The sequence below is a fragment of the Argentina silus genome, assembly GCF_951799395.1.
Source record: "Argentina silus genome assembly, chromosome: 19".
Lineage (NCBI taxonomy): Eukaryota > Metazoa > Chordata > Actinopteri > Argentiniformes > Argentinidae > Argentina > Argentina silus.
Window position 1 is genome coordinate 7,777,759 of NC_139673.1, and position 21,907 is coordinate 7,799,665.

General features: G+C 52.0%; 1 protein-coding gene across 1 annotated transcript in view; it reads right to left on the reverse strand.

The window, feature by feature from the left end:
- Window positions 1-21,907, reverse strand: part of sbf2 (SET binding factor 2) — a gene marked incomplete at its 3' end in the record, with an annotated part of 89,338 nt that overhangs the window by 227 nt on the left and 67,204 nt on the right. Inside the window, exons 18-36 of the mRNA XM_083690854.1 lie at window positions 19,985-20,155; window positions 19,322-19,599; window positions 17,766-17,938; window positions 17,234-17,307; window positions 15,518-15,713; window positions 15,002-15,129; window positions 13,677-13,852; window positions 12,593-12,723; window positions 11,674-11,875; window positions 11,137-11,333; window positions 10,379-10,519; window positions 9,344-9,427; window positions 8,119-8,193; window positions 6,800-6,978; window positions 5,799-5,975; window positions 4,907-5,008; window positions 2,754-2,939; window positions 1,353-1,479; window positions 235-362 (exon numbers count right to left, since the gene is read on the reverse strand). Of these exons, the coding sequence (XP_083546980.1) occupies window positions 235-362; window positions 1,353-1,479; window positions 2,754-2,939; window positions 4,907-5,008; window positions 5,799-5,975; window positions 6,800-6,978; window positions 8,119-8,193; window positions 9,344-9,427; window positions 10,379-10,519; window positions 11,137-11,333; window positions 11,674-11,875; window positions 12,593-12,723; window positions 13,677-13,852; window positions 15,002-15,129; window positions 15,518-15,713; window positions 17,234-17,307; window positions 17,766-17,938; window positions 19,322-19,599; window positions 19,985-20,155 (2,925 nt within the window). The remainder of the gene's footprint in view (window positions 1-234; window positions 363-1,352; window positions 1,480-2,753; window positions 2,940-4,906; window positions 5,009-5,798; window positions 5,976-6,799; window positions 6,979-8,118; window positions 8,194-9,343; window positions 9,428-10,378; window positions 10,520-11,136; window positions 11,334-11,673; window positions 11,876-12,592; window positions 12,724-13,676; window positions 13,853-15,001; window positions 15,130-15,517; window positions 15,714-17,233; window positions 17,308-17,765; window positions 17,939-19,321; window positions 19,600-19,984; window positions 20,156-21,907) is intronic.

Below are 21,907 nucleotides of genomic sequence, written 5' to 3' on the forward strand. Positions count from 1 at the left end.
AAGCGGCCGTGGGGTTAGGGGACTTCTGGCCTACACACACATGCATACACACACACACACACACACACACGCGCACACACACACACACGCATACACACACACACGCGCGCACACACACACACACACACACACACACACACACACACACACACACACACACACACACACACACACACACACACACACACACACACACACACACACACACACACACACACACACACACACACACACCTCCGCCTCGGTGGGGCTGTACAGGTAGTTGAAGAACAGAGGGCTCCTCCTGTGCATTCTGCTGATACACTCCCAGATGCAGATGCCCTTCCTGGCCTGCTTGTCTCCCTTGTCCTCGAACAATGTACCTTCAGAGGGAGAGACAAAGGAGAGGCTGTTGAACACACTGCCAACCACGATTAGATGAGAAGTCCCTGATCAGAGATAAGAGAAACGAGGGAGGGATTAGGTCATGTTCAACCGCTTCACTGCAACAAGCTGTGTACCATGAAATACCTGAGCTGTTACACTATCATTAAAAAATAACACTGGTTTTGTTGGGTCGGTGCCTAACATGTATTTGTCCTGTGATACTCTGTACACAGAAGAAGGCTCTGTGCTGAAACGACGGCGTGGACAAGAGCCCCTGTTGTCTTTGGGACAAGGAATACAAATTGAAAAATGATGTCAGTTTAATAGGATACTTGTAGTTGTGAGAGCTCTGTCTCTGTGTTGAATAGTCTGCCTAAAGTCCACTCGTCGTCTCATTTTCAGACGCTTTTATACAAAGTGACTGACAGTACAGTGAGAGTTATTATTATCAACTAGCTTTTCGCTATTTTGTTTATTTATTCTACTTATTATTGACTTTTTGTGTGCAGCACGTTGCTGCTATTCATTGCTTTATTATTACTTTATTATGTTGTATTTTTATGGATTGTTGTTGAAGGAGGAGCTACAGTACCTGTCAAAAGTTTGGACACACCTTCTCATTCAATGGTTTTTCTTTATTTTTTATTATTTTCTACATTGTAGATTAATATTGAAGACATCAAAACTATGAAGGAACGCATATGGAATTACGTAGTAAACAAAAAAGTGTTAGACAAACCAGAATATGTTTTATATTTTAGATTCTTCAAAGTAGCCACCTTTGTGTTGGTACTGTAGATTCAAAAAGCAATTCATTATATCACTTACGGCTGTAAGCGATGTACCTGACCAATAACATTTGATTTGATTTGGATTTGAGTGCATACGTTTTCACAACCTACCAACTGAGCCACACAGAGCCAATACTTCACACCTTGATGGCCCAACGGTCCTACGTGTCCCCCCCAGGCTGTACTGGTACTGACCGTGCTCCAGACGCTCGTAGTCCGAGTCCAGTAGGAAGTTCTTGTAGCGGTTGGAGATGTAGTGATAGGCCAGGAACTTGAGATAGTGTTGATTAAACTCAAACTCCAATGGGTATTGGTCCTGAATCTGTAACGAGGGAGAGAGAGAGAGGGTGAGAGAGAGAGAGGGGAGAGAGAGAGGGAGAGAGAGAGAGAGAGACGGAGAGGAAGAGAGACAGAGAGAGAAAGAGAGAGAGAGAGGGGAGAGAGAGAGGGAGAGAGAGAGACAGAGAGAGAGAGAGACAGAGAGGGAGAGGGAGAGAGAGAGACAGAGAGAGAGAGAGAGAGAGAGGAGGTGGCACAGTGATCTCTGCCTGTGGAAATGTCTGGACCCTGAAGCCTGTGTGTGTGGTTATGACTATTCCTGTCCCAGTCACATACATGGAGACCGGGTGGAGGGGGGTCGGGTCAAAGGGCAGAGACATCATCATTCTCAGACAAACGCTGGGGCGAGCCAGCAGGGTAGAGAGAGCGCGTTTCCCTGGTCCAGCCAAGCCAAGCCAAGCCAGGCCAGGCCAGGCCAAGAGGAGGACCTCGCTCTCTGCCTTCTCCAGCCACCTGGACGTCCTGGCGAAAACAACAGCTGCTTCTGAGATGAGGCACTTCTATTTTCAGAGCTCGTGTTCTCCAACACCCCCGACCCCCCCCCCCCCCTCCAGTTTACGGCACCTCGGGACTGAGGAGCGAGGGTCCCGCTGGGCCGTCTTGGCAGCCGAACCTCCACTTTCAAAAGAGGAAGAAGACAGAAAGTGTGTTGATGTCAGTGTACGGGCCGGGTCTGAACCCCTCTCCTGGGACACACGGAACACAGCCTTCTCTAAAGTTAGACTTGGAGCCTGGACTCAGCTACACTACAACCCCTCCCCATCCACCCCCACCGGCGACCCGCCTTAATCCCCACAACTGCAATTTTTCCACTCCCGGCCCTGAACATGCAGGGAACTATGGAGGGATGGAGGGATGGTGAAACAGGCTAGCAGGGAGTACAGGGGGAGGGGTCTGGCCGCAGGGGGGGGGGGGGGGGGGTCAGGGACCATCTGGGCAGCAGCTCTGTGGAGAGAGAGAGACGGTCCCCAGCGTGCAGCTCTGTCTGAATGACTTATCCCACGTGGGGATCGCAGCGTGAACAACTGAACCCACTGTATAGACGAGTACAGCTGAGTCTCTCTCTCCTGCTCCTCCTCCTCCTCCTCCTCTTCTTCTCCTCGCTGGAGGAATTTGATGATCTCATGCGGGAGGAATGACATTTTTTTGGGGGGACTGGGGGGTGATGAGGTGAGATGTGTGTGCAAGATGGGGGAGGCAGAAGTGTGTGTGTGGGGGGGGGGGGGTAGAGGAGGGAGGGTTAGGCAGGGGGCTTGCCTGGTGCACGCAGTCGAGGAACTGGAGGAAGATGGGGGTGAAGCCGCTGCCCTGGCTGCTGGGGGTCAGGGAGCCTCGCTGGCTGAACTTGTGGCCGAAGGACAGCCACTCCTTCTCCACCAGCACCTGGAAACCCTCCAGGGTCCTGTAGAACGGATCACTGACCACCTGCACCAGAGACACCACCTGGGGGGGGGGCAGGGGGGGGAGAGAGAGAGAGAGAGAGAGAGAGAGAGAGAGAGGGGGGGGGGCGGGGGGGGGAGAAAGAGAGAGGAGAGAAAGAGAGAGGAGGGAGAGAGAGGGGGAGAGAAAGAGAGAGGAGGGAGAGAAAGATGAAGAAAGAGAGGAAAAGCAAGGGGGGAAAGAGAGAGAAACAAAATTGGTGAGTGACAGGTCTCGCAGGTTATTACATATTCTTAGATTGTACAGATTGTCCTGAGCAGGAACCACAGGACAGGCTGAGTGACCAGTAGGGGGCTCCACTGCCGCCCCCCCCCCTCCTCCTGACCAGGGACCACAGGACAGGCTGAGTGACCAGTAGGGGGCTCCACTGACCCCCCCCCCCCCTCCTGACCAGGGACCACAGGACACTTCCTCTCTATGTCTGGTATTTCTGCCCTACGGTTTGCGGTCCTCTCTCTCACTCACTACACACTGGGCCTGCTACAGCTTTATGAGCGTGATGCGGTTCTCTCACACACACACACACACACACACACACACACACACACACACACACACACACACACACACCCCTCTCTTGGCCAAGAACCCTCTCTGTGTCTCCTTCAGCTAACCGATGGACCTTGACACATGAGGAATGAGAAGGGGGGACGGGACAGAGGAAGGGGGGGGGGGGGAGACAGAGGAGGGGGGGTGCGGGTGGAAGACAGAGTACACTGCCTCCCCGGGGGGCCTCTACAACGGACCAGAGAGCAGGCTGTAGAGCTGGAGAAACGTCCTGTTCATCACAGAAGTCTCTGCTCCCTCTATGTACCCTAGTCCAGACCTCCGCTCCTAAATTACCTCCGGACTGACTGCTCCAGACTGGAGAGAGTATGGAGGAGAGGAAAGGGAGGGAGGGGGAGAGAGAGAGAGGGAGAGAGAGAGAGAGAGAGCGGGAGAGAGAGAGAGAGAGAGAGGAGCACGGTGCGTGTACAGGCCTCTTGTTTCCTCTCTGCTGGGTGTCTACGAGGAGCCAAAGCATATGGAGGCCATTTCCCGGAGCAAGGCTGATCATGCCCCAGTGTGATGAGCTGGGCAGCCCAGGGAGAGGGAGACGCTCTGGGCCTGACACGTGCCTGGCACGGGGGGGGAGCCTGGAGCCGGAGCTGGGGCTTTTACACGGCAGCCCAGGGCTCTACAGGGCCCAGTAAACACATTTGGAGGACACACGCTCAGCTCACACAATGCCTTCCCTAATAACACTGAGTCAACAGGTCGACGTGGAAAATGTGAGCTCACGCTGCAAAAATGCGACAAAATGATGCGGCAAAGAGTGGGGGGGGGGGCAAACAAAACATTGATGATGGGATAAAAACAAGTTTGTGTGTGTGTGTGTGTGTGTGTGTGTGTGTGTGTGTGTGTGTTTATGCTCCTTTAAATCAGAACCATGCGCTTTTTGGCGATTGAAACCGTTCCAAATCAAAGACATACGATTCCACGCCTCACCACATGTAAGCGCGGTGTACTCATAAAGTTATTTACTGCGGCGACAAAGTGGTCCGCATACGGTGTGGACTGGACCCTGGTCATTGGACGACTCATTTCATGACCTGTGATTTGATGAGGATGGTCGTCCTCCTCTACCGTTGCCCGCCCTCCCTCCCTCCCTCCCGCCCTCCCTCCCGCCCGCCCGCCCGCCCTCCCTCCCTCCCTCCCTCCCCCCCCCCAGTGTGTGTTCCTACCTGTGTGGTGACGTCCCAGCCTTCCTCCCTCCCTCCCTCCCGCCCTCCCTCCCTCCCCCAGTGTGTGTTCCTACCTGTGTGGTGACGTCCCAGCCTCCCTCCCTCCCTTCCTCCCGCCCTCCCTCCCGCCCTCCCTCCCTCCCTCCCCCAGTGTGTGTTCCTACTTGTGTGGTGACGTCCCAGCCTTCCTCCCTCCCTTCCTCCCGCCCTCCCTCCCTCCCTCCCTCCCCCAGTGTGTGTTCCTACCTGTGTGGTGACGTCCCAGCCTTCCTCCAGACTCAGCAGGATAGACGAGCCGCTGTCTAGCAGCTCCACCAGAATCAGAGCCAGCTGCAGGACCTTGTGAAGCTGCGGGAGAGACACACACGCGCACACGCACACGCACACACACCACATAGACAGACACACACCACATAGACACACACACATACACACACCACATAGACATACACACCATATAGACACAGACACAGACACACACACACCACACAGACACACACACACACACACACACACTTTCAGTTCATGCTGTTCCTGTGGATTCAGTGTTATTTTTGGTCTGCTGGCAGCAGCCTCCTAAGTGCTGACAGAAGACTGTTTGGTGCCTTAACAGGGTTTCCCCAGATAATATTGTTTTATAGTTTATGATACATTTACTGCAGGGACATAGGGGCTCTGGGGGTCAATATGATAACAACAACAATAAGCAACGCTCCCATGTTTGTGTGGATCATTTCTCTTGGGAAAAGCAGCTTAAGAAACAATATAGGATGAGGTCAAAGCCACAGACAGGAAGAGCACAGAGAGCACATCGCTGGAGCTTTCTCACACAGCTCTCACTGACAGAGTGTGTGTGTGTGTGTGTGTGTGTGTGTGTGTGTGTGTGGGTGTGTGTGAGTGTGAGTGTGTGTCCGTTTTGGTGTGTGTGTGTGTGTGTGTGTGTGTGTGTGTGAGTCCGTTTTGGTGTGTGTGTGTGTGTGTGTGTGTGTGTGTGTGTGAGTGTGTGTCCGTTTTGGTGTGTGTGTGTGTGTGTGTGTGTCCGTTTTGGTGTGTGTGTGTGTGTGTGTGTGTGTGTGTGTGTATGTGTGTGCATCTGTGTGCATACCTGTGTGTGGTGTGTGCAGGGATGGGAACTGACCTGATGGATCCACTCTGAGTCCTCCAGGACTTTGAGGAAGGAGTCCTCTGCGTCTGAGGAGGTGGCGCTGGGAGCACACGCCCTCAGCAGCTTCTTAAAGGCCGCTTTGACCTGCCGTGTGTCCGCAAAGTCCACCGGCACCAGCTCACAGTTCAGAGAAGAGTCCAGTTTGAAGCCCTGTCACAACAGGAAATTGTCAACTAAAACGAACCAGCCACTAGAATCAACAAACATCACACTTTAGGCCCAGTTTTTAAAAGCAAATCATCTCAACGTCACAGTTTTAGCAGGTTAACGGACATAAGGTAGACTGAGTGAGGCGCTATGTCAAAAATACTAAAATAAATCCTTCTACATTCTTCACCTTTCATTATTTGTTCTTTGTCGTAATCATGTGAATATGATCACTCAGACTGTGAGTTAAAAATAGTCCTGAGTCGGGATATGAGGGAAAGCTCATGTAAGAAAAGACTGTCTCCGTACATGTGGCCGCTGGCCAATCACAGGCCGCCCGTACAGCTGGCAAACAGCGAACACTAAGGTTTATTTATAACCTCTTTAAGCCAAGGAAAATAATATCAATTTCATATTCAACACGCACAGACGCACTGCTCCACACTTGACCAGACTTGTGAAGGGAGCAGAAAGTTCCAACAATAGTCCAAATGTAATATTATCAGAGATGTGGGATTGTAATAATAAATCTTGCATTTTGATAAACTGCAATGAAGCGTCCCCCTTAATATTAGTTAGAAATGTTACTGTTTGCTGGAACGGACAATAGGTTACGCATTTTAGACCTCAATGACCTGATTCTTCGCCGGAGGATTCTTTAACGAACCAGAATGTCCATAAACAAATATTCTACGACTCAGAGGCACACAAAGTCTAGGACAAGCCTACTGTTCACATTACAAAACAAACATACAACTTTAATCTGAACATAAACCAGATCAATACACCTCCTAAATGTGACTTTGTACCCAGATCCCCTCTCTTACCCTGAGGTGAGACTTCTCTCCAAAGATATAGAGAGCTGCCTGCTGCTTGAGGAGCTGTGCCTGCAGGCTGTCACTACCTGCAGGGGGCGCCAGATCCTTCCCTGCCAGGCGGGCGCCTACCTCCGCTGCTGTCGGGTGCTGGCTGAACCTGCTGCTGGAGCGCAGGCTGGCCCACACACCTGGAACAACACACACAGACGTTAGCATCACTCACACACACGCACACACCCACGCACGCACACGCACGCACACGCACACACACACACACACACACACACACACACACACACACAACCATCACGCACGCATGCAGCACGCACACGCACACGCACACACACACACACACACACCCACACACCCATTAGCATCACTCACACTCAGACAAACACAAAAACACACACACACACACACACGCACACGCACACGCACACGCACACACAGACACACTCAGACACACTCAGACACACACGCACACACTGATTGTCCCTCTGGGATTGAATTTCATTGACCAGGCCAGAGGGCTGGAGGCAAACAGGTAAAAACACACACACAACAATGATCATAAAAAAGGAATGACACACAACAACATGAAGACTAGGAGACATTGACGCAAGACAAGGCTGAACATTTATTCAGTCTTACAGAGGAGGGATTAGAAAGAGAGTGAGTGAGTCTCACTGACAAACCACTACCTTCACTCTGACGGCAACTGGAGCACCGGATGCTCACAAACCTCAATTAAATGTCATGACCAAACCATTGGCCTACTACCTCAATTTCGAATGAGCATTCAACCAACCCCTAGGCAAGTACATTTCATCCCCGTTTCCTAAAGTTCTTGAACCATGATCGACCACGGTGCAGTCAAAGGCTACAGAGGCCTCCCCCTACAGGACCACGACCGCTGACTAACCACATGTTCATCTGCTGAGCCAGCGCTGAAGCCTGAGGCGGACCGCATCAGAGAAGACCGCAGCCTTGAGTGGACCACATGAAGAAATCTCTCATGATACTAGTACTGCATTCACTGTCTTCACCACAGAAACTCCACCACAGAGACGCTCCACCACAGAGACGCTTCCTACGCTCGTGTGACTTGAAAAGAAGGAGAGAGTGAAACTACGGGAGGGCTTGGAGTGGGGCCCTGTCTGAGCCAGGTGCAGGACTAGTGCTGGTCTACAGAAGAGTGAGTGTGGGTTAAAGAGGCAGAAACAGATAGAGATGCTGGTTGTTAACAAAGAGGGTTTACGATGAATGATGTTGGTGGAGAGGTAGAGGGGGTGGGGAAAGATCTGAAAACAGAGACAGTATCACCATACCTTGATTGTGGACTCTCCCCTTAGCGGCTGGCTTTTGGTTTGAGTGAGTGAATAGTTTATCCCTGTACCCAAGTACTGGAAGGTTACGGACGTAGGGAGAGGGAGAGGGGGAGGGGGGGAGGAGGGGGCACAGAGAGATCACAACATCAGATGGACAGAACACACCGACACACACATTCACCCCCCCCCCCCCCCCCCCCCCCTCGGACCGTAAGACAATGAGACAACACACACATGGTCATACGGTCACCTGGGGGGGTTGCAGTAAGGGGCCCTGTGATTGGTCTCGAGATGTTTGAGACCAATCAGATAGGCGTATGTGGACTGACAACATTTTTTTTCATGTTTGGAAATAACAGTATGAGGGTTATCGTGCATGCCATGAGATGAACATAGCTGTTCATGGATGGGGTGATGTGTGAAACAGAAAGAGAAGAGGTAAACCATCGAACCCAGGATCGCCAGAGCCCTTGTGATAGTGATAGGAAAACGCTGATGGTGCTGATGTTGAATTCAGTATCAAACTCTTTAACTATAAACAATCCTTCAGCAACCCTGTTGCGGTTGAGAGGGGAGTGAATTCCTGCCGTTTACTCACTTTTGGTTGTGAAATGAGTGAATCCACCACCACACTATTGGATGAAGAGATGAGAAACCGTTTGGACAGACTACAGCTGTGACACCTGACGCAAATATTTCATATTAAATCATTCTTGCCGGGAAGAAGAATAATTCCTAGAAAAAGTGCTCTCAGGAATTGCTTAGGAAGTGCTCTTTCCAATGACACACTCCTGTCTGTCTGTCTGTCTGTCTGTCTGTCTGTCTGTCTGTCTGTCTATACTAACTCCATGGAAAGCATTATGAGTAACCCTAAGCCTAACCCTTGAGGATGTTAATATGATTCAAATATCCATCAGTGCTGTTTCTTGCAGGGCTGATATCTCTCAACCGGTTTCTACTCAATTGAACACAAACGTGAGATCTGGTGCCTTCCCCATCACCACCAGAGAGAGCCCGTGACTCAGGCAAACCTACCACCGTGTGCGTGAATGCATCCTTTACGTGACAAATACATCTCTCTCTCCCTCAATGGCTAAAAAACAAAGATGGCGCCAACCGATTCATTCTCAAAATGGTGGTGCCGGTGTGACGAGTGGGCCGTTGAGGAAGTGACATGTCGGCTCGGCAGGAAGGGGAGGACCTGACCGGCGACCACCGCACTCACCTCCTCTGGCGAAGCTATTGGAGAAAGGCATGTCCAAATGGACGGGGGCCATCTTTGGCATTCTGGACGTCCTCCTTTCACTGCCTGGGGACGGGAGTGGGACACACACACACACACACACACACACACACACACACACATGAAACCATGACAACACACAACAACCATTCATGCAACTGCAACCGTGACAAACAGAGTGATAGTGTAGCACACCCACCCAATGAGAAGGGGGAGAGATGACAGCATCTCTGAGGACAGACACGACTACTTGTCTGACAAGGGAGAGAACGGGCCTAACCTAGCAGATTAGGCAACATTCCCTCAGATGACATAAACAGGGATTACGGCGTTAAATGACCAGGGAGTTACATTACCTACATTTACAGTAAATGAAGCCTTTGGCTAGGACCAGGGAACCGTATCCCGTTGCAAAAACTCTGAAAGTCCTCGTTAACTTGATCTGAACTTGTTCCCAGGCTACGGAGACCAGGGATCCTGTATCTGAGTTAAGATTCCCTCCAACTGAACCCTGCAGACTTACATCTCATCAAAGCTCAGAGATGTTCGCCGTTTACGGTAATGTGCAGCACTTGTGACCCAGTTCCCATAGACAAAAGACCTATTGTATCTAAATGGAAAACAGAATCTTGCTGACGAGTGTGTGTGTGTGTGTGTGTCTGTGAGTGTGTGTGAATGTGTGTGTGCGCGCGTGTGTGTGTACAGTACGTGCTATTTCAGTAGATTGGCACACACGGTGAAGTCTGTGGAGATGGATGGAGGTTGACCCTCTCCTGTCCCCTTGTTCCTCTTATATAACCAAACATTGTACAGCGAGTTCCTTCCAAACACCGCGGACGCAACATAAATAACACACACGGAGCGGCCGCGGAGGAAACCTAGAGATAAGCAACAGAAAAACACCACCGAACCAGCGCAAAACAAAAGACGCAAAACAATAGTGAGTGACAACAGAGTGTGAGAGAGAGAGAGAGAGAGAGAGAGAGGGAAACAAAGAGAGTGAGGGTGTCACGTTACCTGGTGACAGGCCGATGAGGGAGCGGTTGGAGAGGGTGTTACTGCCGTTCAGGTTGAAGTAGACGGGGATGGAGCTGAGGATGGCCTGCAGGTACTTCTCCTGCTCCAGACTGCTGGAGGACTCAGAGGACGAGGCCGGGGCTGGCGGGAGAGCAACGCCACACGGTCACGGCATGCACACACAGACACGCACACAGACACGCACCCATGCGCACACATGCACGCACACACACACTCAACACCAACTGTCTTCAGCTTCAATGACATGGCTGGTCACAGTTGGTCAGTTACAAGGTAAATATCAATGGGTTTATGTGTGTGTGTGTGTGTGTATGTATGTGTGTGTGTGTGTGTGTTGTACGTACACTCACTGAGCACTTTATTAGGAACACTATACTAATATAAAGTGACAGGACTAATCTGTGTGCCTCATGGGCATATAACCGGCCTGTATGAGCCAGAATTCTTGCTGGTTTGTAGGGGATCAAATACTTATTTCCTTCGATCAAATGCAAATGAATTTATAACTTTATATAATGTGTTTTTTCTGGACTTCTTTGTTGATATTCTGTCTCTATTTGTTAAAATAAAAGTACCATAAAAATGATAGACCGCTCATTTCTTTGTAATCGGGCAAACTAACAAAATCAGCAGGGGATCAAATAATTATTTCCCCCACTGTATATGCGTGTGTAAGTGTGCGTCCGTGTGTAAGTGTGCGTCCGTGTGTGCGTCCGTGTGTGTCTGTGTGTGTGTACCTGTGGAGGAGGGGTTCTGGGACTTGAACATCCCGACCACGCTCTTGCCGTGGAAGCCCCCGGAGCGCAGCAGCACAGCCTTGGTGCGGGGGTGCTTCCAGCAGACCACCGGCAGACGGTTGTGGCGGTAGCACCGCGCCACCTTGTGAAGGCTGCTGTCCTGTACGGACTGGGGGACCACCAGGAGGCCCGGGTAACTGGAGGGGACAACCACACACACACACACACACACGCACGCACGCACGCACGCGCACACGCGCACACACACACACACACACACACACACACACACACACACACGAGCATGGAGAGCATGGAGAGCCACCGTGACAGTAAACCGGTATGTTGAGTGACTGGATGAGTTCATGCGACCATCTTTAAACACATACAGCCTAAATACCAAAGCACTGGCGGTAGGCTGGTTACATTTGATGTGTGTTAAATGGTGTGCTTTCAGTGGGCCAAGTGACAATTGCACCTGAAGAAGTGTGTGTGTGTGTTTGTGTCTCCTGTGTGTGTGTGTGTGTGTGGTCTGACCTGCGGCAGAGAGAGTAGAGTCTGTTGACGGCGGTGACCCTGAACTGCTCGCCCGTCTTGGAGCGTGACGAGCTGGCGGTGATGGTGCCCAGGCCCAGGCGCTGGTAGTCACGGAAACAGGCGCGCTCCACCAGCTGCTCCATGGTGGACTTCTCCGAGGCTCTCAAGGTGCTGCTGGGGGGGGGCTCGCCATCGTCTGACACTGACACACACATACAAACACACACGCGTAAGGTGAAAGTCAGTCCAGCTCTCCCCTCTCTCTGGCGTAAACCTCATCCCTCTCTCTCTCTGGTGTGAAAGTAATCCCTCTCTCTCTCTCTCTTTGGTGTAAACCTCATCCCTCTCTCTGGTGTGAACCTCATCCCTCTCTCTGGTGTGAACCTCACCCCTCTCTCTGGTGTGAACCTCATCCCTCTCTCTGGTGTGAACCTCATCCCTCTCTCTCTCTCTCTGGTGTAAACCTCATCCCTCTCTCTCTCTGGTGTGAACCTCATCCCTCTCTCTCTCTCTCTCTGGTGTGAACCTCACCCCTCTCTCTGTTGTGAACCTCATCCCTCTCTCTCTCTGGCGTGAACCTCATCCCCCCCTCTCTCTGGTGTGAACCTCATCCCTCTCTCTCTCTCTCTGGCGTGAACCTCATCCCCCTCTCTCTCTGGTGTGAACCTCATCCCTCTCTCTCTGGCGTGAACCTCATCCCCCCCCCTCTCTGTTGTGAACCTCATCCCCCTCTCTCTCTGGTGTGAACCTCATCCCCCTCTCTCTCTGGTGTGAACCTCATCCCTCTCCCTCTCTCTCTGGTGTGAACCTCATCCCTCTCTCTGGTGTGAACCTCATCCCTCTCTCTCTCTCTGGTGTGAACCTCATCCCCCTCTCTCTCTGGCGTGAACCTCATCCCCCTCTCTCTCTCTGGTCACACCTGAGATGTCATCGTCCTCGTGCCAGGTCCGGCTCCCCCTGTCACTCTTCTTCAGCGTGGTCTGACCCCCGCGGCCCATGGTGATCTTCCCTGCCTTCTTAGCTCCTTTCACCAGGGTCTTGGAAAGCGTTCTGTGGGGAGGAGGAGGGTGAGGAGCAAGAGGTGGAGGAGGGGGAGGAGGAGGAGAAGGAGGAGGGGGAGGTGGAGGTGGAGAAGGAGGAGGGGGAAGTGGAGGAGGAGGAGGAGGAGCAGGAGGTGGAGGAGGAGGAGGGGGTGGTGGAGGTGGAGGAGGAGGAGGTGGAGAAGGAGGAGGGGAGGAGGAGAAGGAGGAGCAGGAGGGGGAAGTGGAGGAGGAGCAGGAACAGGAGGTGGAGGAGGAGGAGCAGGTGGAGGAGGAGGAGGAGGGGGTGGTGGAGGTGGAGGGGGGGGAGGTGGAGAAGAAGAAGACAACACCTTTGTTGTACACCTTTCAGACAACACGTCGCTGTGATTCATACCTGGAACACGCTGTGAGCGCTATCATAACAGCCAGAGCACAGCCTCTACCCGGGACACAGTGTGATCTCTACCATAACCCAAAACAACCCGCAGCTGAAACCGCACGAACAGAACACTGAGGCACCGGGGCTGTTATACAGTCTCAGACTGGAGAGGCGGGGCATCGTCACCCCCATGTGACCTGGTGCACCGCCAGAGGCTGCGCTGGGGCTAGTCTCAACAATGACCGTGACACAACGGCTCTGCGACTTCGCTACGAAAACCACAATACAATACAATTTTTTGTGGGGAATGTATTTAACCTTTACTTATACAGGGGAAACACACTGAGACCAAGGCCTCTTTTGCAGGAGTACCCAGAATATTTACACAATAACAAAACAATACATACAAAAATACAACACAGTTCAGTACAGAAATCAATACGTCATATAGAACCACAATATGAGAAACAATCACATCTTTCACCAAGAAGTTCCTCAATTAACACCCTAAATTGCCCAAGCGGCACCAGAATGTCCAACTGAAATAGTTTTCTGCACAATACCTATTCCATCTTCACCAGAGGTGGGATGGAGGTACTGACCTGAAACCCGTGTTCCTCTCCTTCTGCTTGGGGAGGATGAGCTGAGGCGCCGTCTGCCCCGCCGCGAAGGCGAACGTGCTGAAGATGGACTGCGGGTAGCGGATCCTCTGGAGGTGCTTCCGGAAGATCTCCACCATCTCCGAGCTCACCTCCTCATCGAATGCCACCTTGATCAGCTGGGGAGGAGTGAGAGGATGTCAGGTGACCAGACCCGTGAAAATACACGACAGGCCTGCTTTTCCAAACGGCTGAACCCCCTGAATTAAACGTCTTGCGCTGAAAGCCCCAATACTATCTTAAAACCATCTTAAAAACATCTTTTCCATATTTTCCCTAGAGAAGTGGATAGAGATAGAATCCGAAAACAGAATGTACTGAATGGGAACGTTCAGAATGCATATTTCTCACGTTCGCGGTCTTTCTGAAGCAAGGCTCGGTCCTCTGAGTGATGGCCCTGACCCGGTATCCCTCCACCTTTCCCCATCGCTCTTCCCCCCACCCCCACCCCCCCTGCTGTCTGCAGCTCTTAATGAAGGCCTTCTAATCCTGCCCAGACCCCGGCCAGAGCCAGGCTTAGCACAGCAAGTTCCACCCGGCCCCCCATCCACATAGGCACCAGCAGGCCAAAGGATCCCCTCCCTACCAACAGGCCCGGTTTTATTATCCGTGTTACTAAAAAGATAGGAATGAACCATAAAAACTTTACAGCATGACATGAATTGTGAAAGACCAAAAACATGTGCTCGCTTGCATTTTTTTTTCTTCTTCTTCTTCTTCGAATGCAGTTCAGCATAACATTATACACGGTTACATGTTTAACGTCCCAAAAAAAAGAATTCATATCACGCACCGGATGTAGGGAAGAAGTCTGGAACATATACATTCCTCTTTTTCCCTCCAAATGTCACAACTGGTACATTTGTTTATGGGCTCTCTCTCTCTGAATCGGCTGTGTAGTACATTTCCTGGCAGGGTGACCATTTGGCTCAGAGTGAAGAGGAGGAATCACTTGGACTCACTTTGTATTTATTATCTGAGAAACGAGGACGTTGTGTACTCAGGGACGTCAATGAGAAATAATGGGAAACCCTGTGGGATCACGACCATCACTATCATCATCATCATCATCTTCATCACAAACATCCTCATGGCGATGTAGTGTAGTGTAGTAGTGGTGTATTGTTACATGGAAGGAAGCATAGTGTAGGCCCTTCTGCATCATCTGCTTTAGCTGGTTCTGGTGTGTGTGTGTGTGTGTGTGTGTGTGTGTGTGTGTGTGTGTGCGTGTGTGTGAGAGTCAGAGTAAAGTGGTGTATAGTAGTAACCTGGAATGAAGACGACCGTAGCTGCAGGCCCTCCTGCATGTTCTGCTGCAGCTGGTTCTGGATGCTGATCTTCTTCTCCTTGGTCAGGGTGGAGACCGGGAAGCTCCGGATCACCGCCTGCTCCCCTACTGCTCACACAGTAAATAATACTCATAAAATCATGGTGTATTCATATAGAAGCTGCTTAACAAGTCTACTCAATAGAGAAAGGCTAAGATGCTAAAGGCTAAGACGCGAAACGCTAAGATGCTAAACGTTAAGATGCTAAACGTTAAGATGCTAAAGGCTATGACGCTAAAGACTAAGACGCGAAACGCTAAGATGCTAAACGTTAAGATGCTAAAGACTATGACGCTAATCGCTACGATGCTAAAGGCTAAGACGCTAAAGGCTACAATGTTAAAGGCTAAGGCGCTAAAGGCTATGATGCTAAAGGCTAAGAGGCTAAAGGCTACGATGCTAAAGGCTAAGAGGCTAGTGTAGTATTGTGCCTGGCTGTGGGATAGGTAGGCCTACCTAGCGGGTCGTGTGGGGTGCCCTTGAAGATGATGCGGTAGCTGGTGAGGAAGAGAGCGCCCTCTGCTGGCAGGATGTGCGGCCCCCCCAGCAGCCCCCCCGTAGCCTCGTCTCTGCCGTCGGGGTCCAGGACCACCCTCAGCCCCTCAGACACAAACTCCTCCCCTGGGAGCAAGACTGGCCGCAGGATCTTAGGCTAGGGGAGGAAGAGGGTGGACATTACACAGACAGAACGCAGCAAACACAACAGAAGAGCACAACGCACGCACACACACACACACACACACACACACACACACACACACACACACACACACACACACACACACACACACACACACACACACACACACACACACAGACGCAGACACAGTCTAACACTAACTCACATCATTATTAGATTAGAGAACAACATCCCGACCTGAACGAGTCACACAGATATCATGTAACACCTCAACAACATTAGCGCGTTACACACACATCATCACGTCAAAAACGCAAACACACATCCTCCACACATCACGTACACTCAGCCTCATACAACATCTACCAACGCCCGTGACATCCACTGTTGCCTTGCCAAAAACAACAAGCTCTTGTCCTCTGTGAAGAGTCATAGTCCAAGTATTTGTTTAGGTCTTCATTGTGCCTGGTTCTCCCCTCAGCGCTACAGCAATTGAATTTCATTTTGATTCACTTTTCGCATGATTCAATGTGAAACATATGGATGACATGATACGATGACATAGTGATTCCTATTCTTTAGGAGACTCAAGACGATCCAAAGTAATAACGTGCGCCGGCAACAGCTGAGCATTAAGTCATGTTTCGAGGCGTTTTCTGAGGCTGGCCTGAGGCCTGTACATCTGAACTCCACTGCTGAGCCTTAGCCCTAGCCTAGCCCTTAGTCCTAGTCCTAAAGAGCAGCAGATGGGCCTAACAGCCTGGAACTCTGGATCACCAGAGGTCGAGGTGTGGTCGGGCCTGCCTGCTCCAAGGGTGCTTTGGGCCTGGCCAGGAGATCAGAGGAGGAGGGTTGTCCTGGTTGGGGTGAGGCTGGATGGGCCTCAGCCCAGAGGGAGACTCCCTAGAGCGTCTCCATAACAACGCCATCTGGTGCGTTTGAGGGACCGAGGCACACCGCTACACTACCTCCTAGTCTAGGTCCAGACAAAGCAATGCTAGCTACCTTTCCCCCCACCCCCACCCCCACCCCCACCCTCACCCCCTCCCCCTCTCCCGAAGCAGCGGCCAAAGCAGTAGCAGTAGCAGGTTCCCCAGACGAGGACAGCTCCAGCTCCACTAGTCGTAAATCTGAGGCTGATGTCTCACCAGGGTCATTCATTCCTCCTGTTGTTTACGCACCGAGCACAGCGGACCTGTCTAACGTGGCTCTCTCAGCTAGGAATGTCAGACACAAGGCCTGGCCCTGCCCCATGCACATCACGTTGTACACACACACACATCACAGTGTACACACACAAACACACACACATTACACTACTGGGCCAGTTATAGCCTGATATACTGATGTTAGTGATTGAACAGTTGACATTTCATGTTGTTGTAGAGCTGGTGAATGGGCCTGCAGCCTCAGACGGCTAGGGCAGGGCCAGAGCAGGGCCAGGGCAGGGCCAGGGCAGAGTCAGGGCCAGGGCAGGGCCAGGGAAGGGCCAGAGCAGGGCCAGAGCAGGGCCAGAGCAGGGCAGCACTCACCTTCTGGATGGGAGGCAACCTCCTGCTCTCCCTGTGGACCGCCTCCAGAGTCTCCATCTGCATGGCCACAATGCCTGGGGGTCAAAGGGCACGGCGGATTAGCACCGTGTCGCACGCACGCACGTACGCACGCATTCTCTCACTCTCTCACTCACACACACATCTACTTACAACTAACCCACAAGCTGCAAATGTAAACAGATTGTAAACAGATTTAAAGGGCAGCTCCTCATGTCAAGAGGTAATCTTCTCAGAGGCCTCAGTGCTGTAGGCTCAGAATACGCATCCAATCGTCCTTCAGCTCCCAAAAGGGGACGCTGGCTAAGAGTTACCTCACAAAGCTGACAGAATGAGGACACATGGGGTTGTATGAGGTTGACTTGAGGTCCTAACTCCTTTGTCCCAATCATCTTTTCACTGAAGTGTGGACTTGGATATACATATATCCACATGGATATAAAAGCATAGAGACGGTGGAGAATCACTAAAGCCTACGCCTACACCAGGGAGGCAGGCTTCCGGTAAGGCCTACCTGGGATCATGCTGTGGAGGCTCTTGATGTGGTCCTGTGTCACTCCGCTCTCTGTGCACACCTTGTCGATGAAGCGCGCGATGAAGCGCGTCACGGAGTTGGCCACGTCGCTGGTCTCAGACTCCTCGAAGCCGCTCTCTGTGTCAAAGCTCTCCGCCACACTGCCCGCGATACTGCCAAAGCAAAAACATAACAACACACACACACACACACACACAGGAGTTAAACTTTAGGCTTAATTCATGGCATGAGAGCAGACAGCAGAGATGACGTGGCGATATGGAGTGTGTGTCTGCGGTCGATGAGAACGGTACACCCGCGTTCTGGTCCGGTGAGAGGTCAGGACCGATGCCAGGACCCTCTTAATTCACGCAGTCTCTTGGCCGCAGTACACAAGATAGTGATGTAAGCCTCCCTACGGGTTTACACACACCGGATCAGATCCAGAAGTCTTCTGTGAGAAACAAAACAAGTCTGGGGCAATAACCAAAAAAAGAACCAGAGAAAATAACAACCAAATAAACAGACTGTGGACATTGCCCCCCGCCCCCTCTTCATCAGAAACACGAAACACGGGCGAAAAACAAGAATGTTTCATAAAGAAACATTGAATTCTTCTGGCATATCGTTTAAAAAACAACAACTACTCAAGCCAGGACAGGTCTTGTTGTGGCAGTAAAAGCCACAGGCATGTAATCAGCAGAGGAGTGGGGCTGCTGTGCATCAACAGTTGAGACAGAAAGTGAGAATCTCCGGAAAACCGGACTGGCAGACCCACCTCCATTTTGGAGAAAAGCCCCCCGCATGAGGGGAGCTTCCAAAACGTGGTACTACGTGACTGCAGAGCACTGGGAGTCTCTTTCACTTCTGTCTTGTTTCTTTCGGTTATGTGGAGGAGGTCAAAGTTCGTTGTGCACCCCTGCAGAGTGTTTTAAACACACTACCACCCCCTAATCACACGCCAATCAATCAACGCTGGAGAGACCTGGAGAGAGTTGGGGAGAGTTGGGGAGATTTGGAGACAGTTGTGGAGATTTGGAGACAGTTGGGGAGAGTTGTGGAGATTTGGAGACAGTTGGGGAGAGTTGTGGAGATTTGGAGACAGTTGGGGAAAGTTGGGGAGAGTTGGAGAGAGTTGGAGAGAGTCGGGGAGATTTGGGGAGATTTGGAGAGATCTGGAGAGAGTTGGGGAGATTTGGGGAGAGCTGAGCAGAGTCGGGTCGTTTCTCCAGGCAGAAAGCGATGGAACAGCTGACAGGGCGGACGTGAGGCAGGATACGTCTGCTGTGCTGTGCTCCATTTGGCCGGAGAAGGGAGTGTATCATGTAAGTCGAGTAACGCCATGTCCTCCCACCACATATCATCACCTTGTTAGACGGACCACGACACACTCCAGAACCAAGAACCCTCGCCCTAGGAAACACTTCCTCACCGGAGGATGTTTTTCCCCCTGATCTCATGCCTGGGGTACATACACCAACATGAACATCAATCTGCTGCTGGACCGTGTGTGTGTGTGTGTGTCCCTGTCCCTGTCCCCCCCCCGTCCTCCTTGCCTGTTGGTGACAATGCTGTTACTGCCGCTCTCCCAGTCTGCGGTGGGGGTGGTCCGGAGGAGCTTGTTCTTGCTGGTGTCCAGGGGGACCAGCAGGTAGACCATGAGGCTGGCGTAGTGGATGGCCTGGCTGAACACCGTGCTCTCCTCGTTCTTCACCAGCTCCAGCTGCTTCTCCTTCCCCAGGCCGGGCCACGCCCGCAGCTGCCCTGCCGCCAGGGCCATGGCTGTACGCTCTGCATCGCCGTCTGGGGCCGCGGAGGAGGGGGAGGCCTGGTCCTGGGGGAAAGGGGGGGGGAGGGAGAGAGGAGGGTGGGGGGGGGATGGAGAGGGGAGGAGGTGGGAGGAGAGGGGAGGAGGGAGAGAGAGAGTGAGAAATAGAGAAAGACCAAGAGAGAGAGAGAGAACGAGAAAGAAAGACAGGTATATACTATATATATATATATATATTTAGAGAGAGAGAAAGGGTATAATATCATTCTGTTAACAGGCCTTATCATGGCTGAATTGTTGACTATGGTTGAGTTGTTATAGTTAACATGTGTTGGGTAAGGGTCTGATAGAACACTACAATGCTTTAACACCAATCAATAACCCCATACACCTCTTAAACAACTTAGTCAGTCTCTCTCCCTCCCTCTCTCCCTCCCTCTCTCTCTCTCACCTTTAGCCTGGCGGTGATGCCTAGCTTCTCCTCGGGGGCGGTGAGGTAGAGGGCCCGGATCTGGTTCTGGACCTCGCTGTAGAACGTGGCCTCCCAGAACTGCTGGTTGGTCCAGATGGGGTGGTCTTGGATACAGGTGTAGGCAAACTGGTTCACTCCGGCCGCTAGCTTCTACACACACACACACAGACACACACACACACAGACACACACACACAGACACACACACACACACAGACGGGAGAGATTTCACAGTCAACGGCCGTTAGGCAGAACGGTCCAGTAGCTGACTCAGGTTGTGAAGCAGCCAAGAGGGCCAGATTCTGCTGAGTATCTGCTGCTGTTGTGTTGCTGTAAGACAGACAGTAGTTTGGGTAGCAGCGTGCGGACGCTCATCAAACCCACTGGGCTGCAGTCAGCGCCGCTTGTAAAAGAACCGTTAAAACTCCCGGTGAAAATAGGAAAATAACGCTCAGTCTGCCAGGGGTTTCAACCGCCATCAATCACTCCTCAGGTTTTTCAACACATAAAGACCCCACACCAAAAATGTCTCTCTCTCTCTCTCTCTCTCTCTCCATCTACCTCCATCTCTCTCTCTCTCTACCTCCATCTCTCTCTCTTACCCTCTTTCTTTCTCTCTTGCTCTACTTCCATCTCTCTCTCTCTACCTCTCTGTTACCCTCTTTCTCTCTACATCTCTCTCTCTCTCCCTCCATTACTCCCTCCCTCCCCCTCTCTCTCAGTTTGGAGAACAGGGGGCCTGGTGTTTTTCCAGTAGCAGAGTTGTGGAGCGTCTCTCAGGTCATCTGCTGTTTGCGTACAGTCGCCTGGAGGAAAACGTGCAGTGCTCTGGTAAAGCCATGAAGGCTGTTCCCTACGCTCAGACACTGCGCCAAACTGCTTATACACACACTCCTCACACACTCCCGTCCTCACCCCCACTCCCAACCCCCTCTCAACCTCCTCACACTCTCACACACACACACACACACACACACACACACACACACCCTTCTTCACCCCCACCCCCCCCTCCTCACACACACACACACTCCCTTCCTCACCCCTACCCCCCCCGTCAACCTACCCTCCTCACACACTCCCGTCCTAACCCCCACCCCCCCTCTCAACCTACCGTCCTCACACACACACTCCCTTCCTCACCCCCACCCCCAACCCCCTCTCAACCTACCCTCACACACACATTCCCTTCCTCACCCCTACCCCCCTCTCAACCTACCCTCCTCACACACACATTCCCTTCCTCACCCCCACCCCGTCAACCTACCCTCCTCACACACACATTCCCTTCCTCACCCCTACCCCCCTCTCAACCTACCCTCCTCACAAACACACTCCCTTCCTCACCCCCACCCCCGTCAACCTACCCTACTCACACACTCCCTTCCTCACCCCGAACCCCCTCTAAACGAACCCTCCTAACACCACTACCTTCCTCACGCCCCCCCCCCCCCCCCCCCCCCCTAGCCCTACTACGCTCACTTATTCCACTCTTGCCCCCTCTCACCCTCCCTCCCGTCATCCCAGCCACTGTCTGCAGGCCATGTGCCTTTCTTTAGGGACGCCCCGGGCCTCTTATTAGATTAGCTTCTGATTTCTCTCCCTCTGAGCCTGGACACAATGCTAAGACAACACTGAGGCAGGCCTGAGAAGCCCTCAGTGTTCTCCATTCCTGCCTGGATGAGTACAGTACAGCAGCAGGCCACCTACTGCGGCAATACTACCCGGCAGGAATGGAGAACAGAAGCAGAACCAGAACCACCTCCAGGGGGGTAAGGACCGGGCAGACAGCGAGGCCAGCGCCCCGCAGAGGCATGACCGAGGGCAGGGGAATGAGCAGAGGAGCCTTGGGGGAAGAGAGATAGAGAGAGAGAGAGAGAGAAAGTAGCGTGGGAGAAGGAG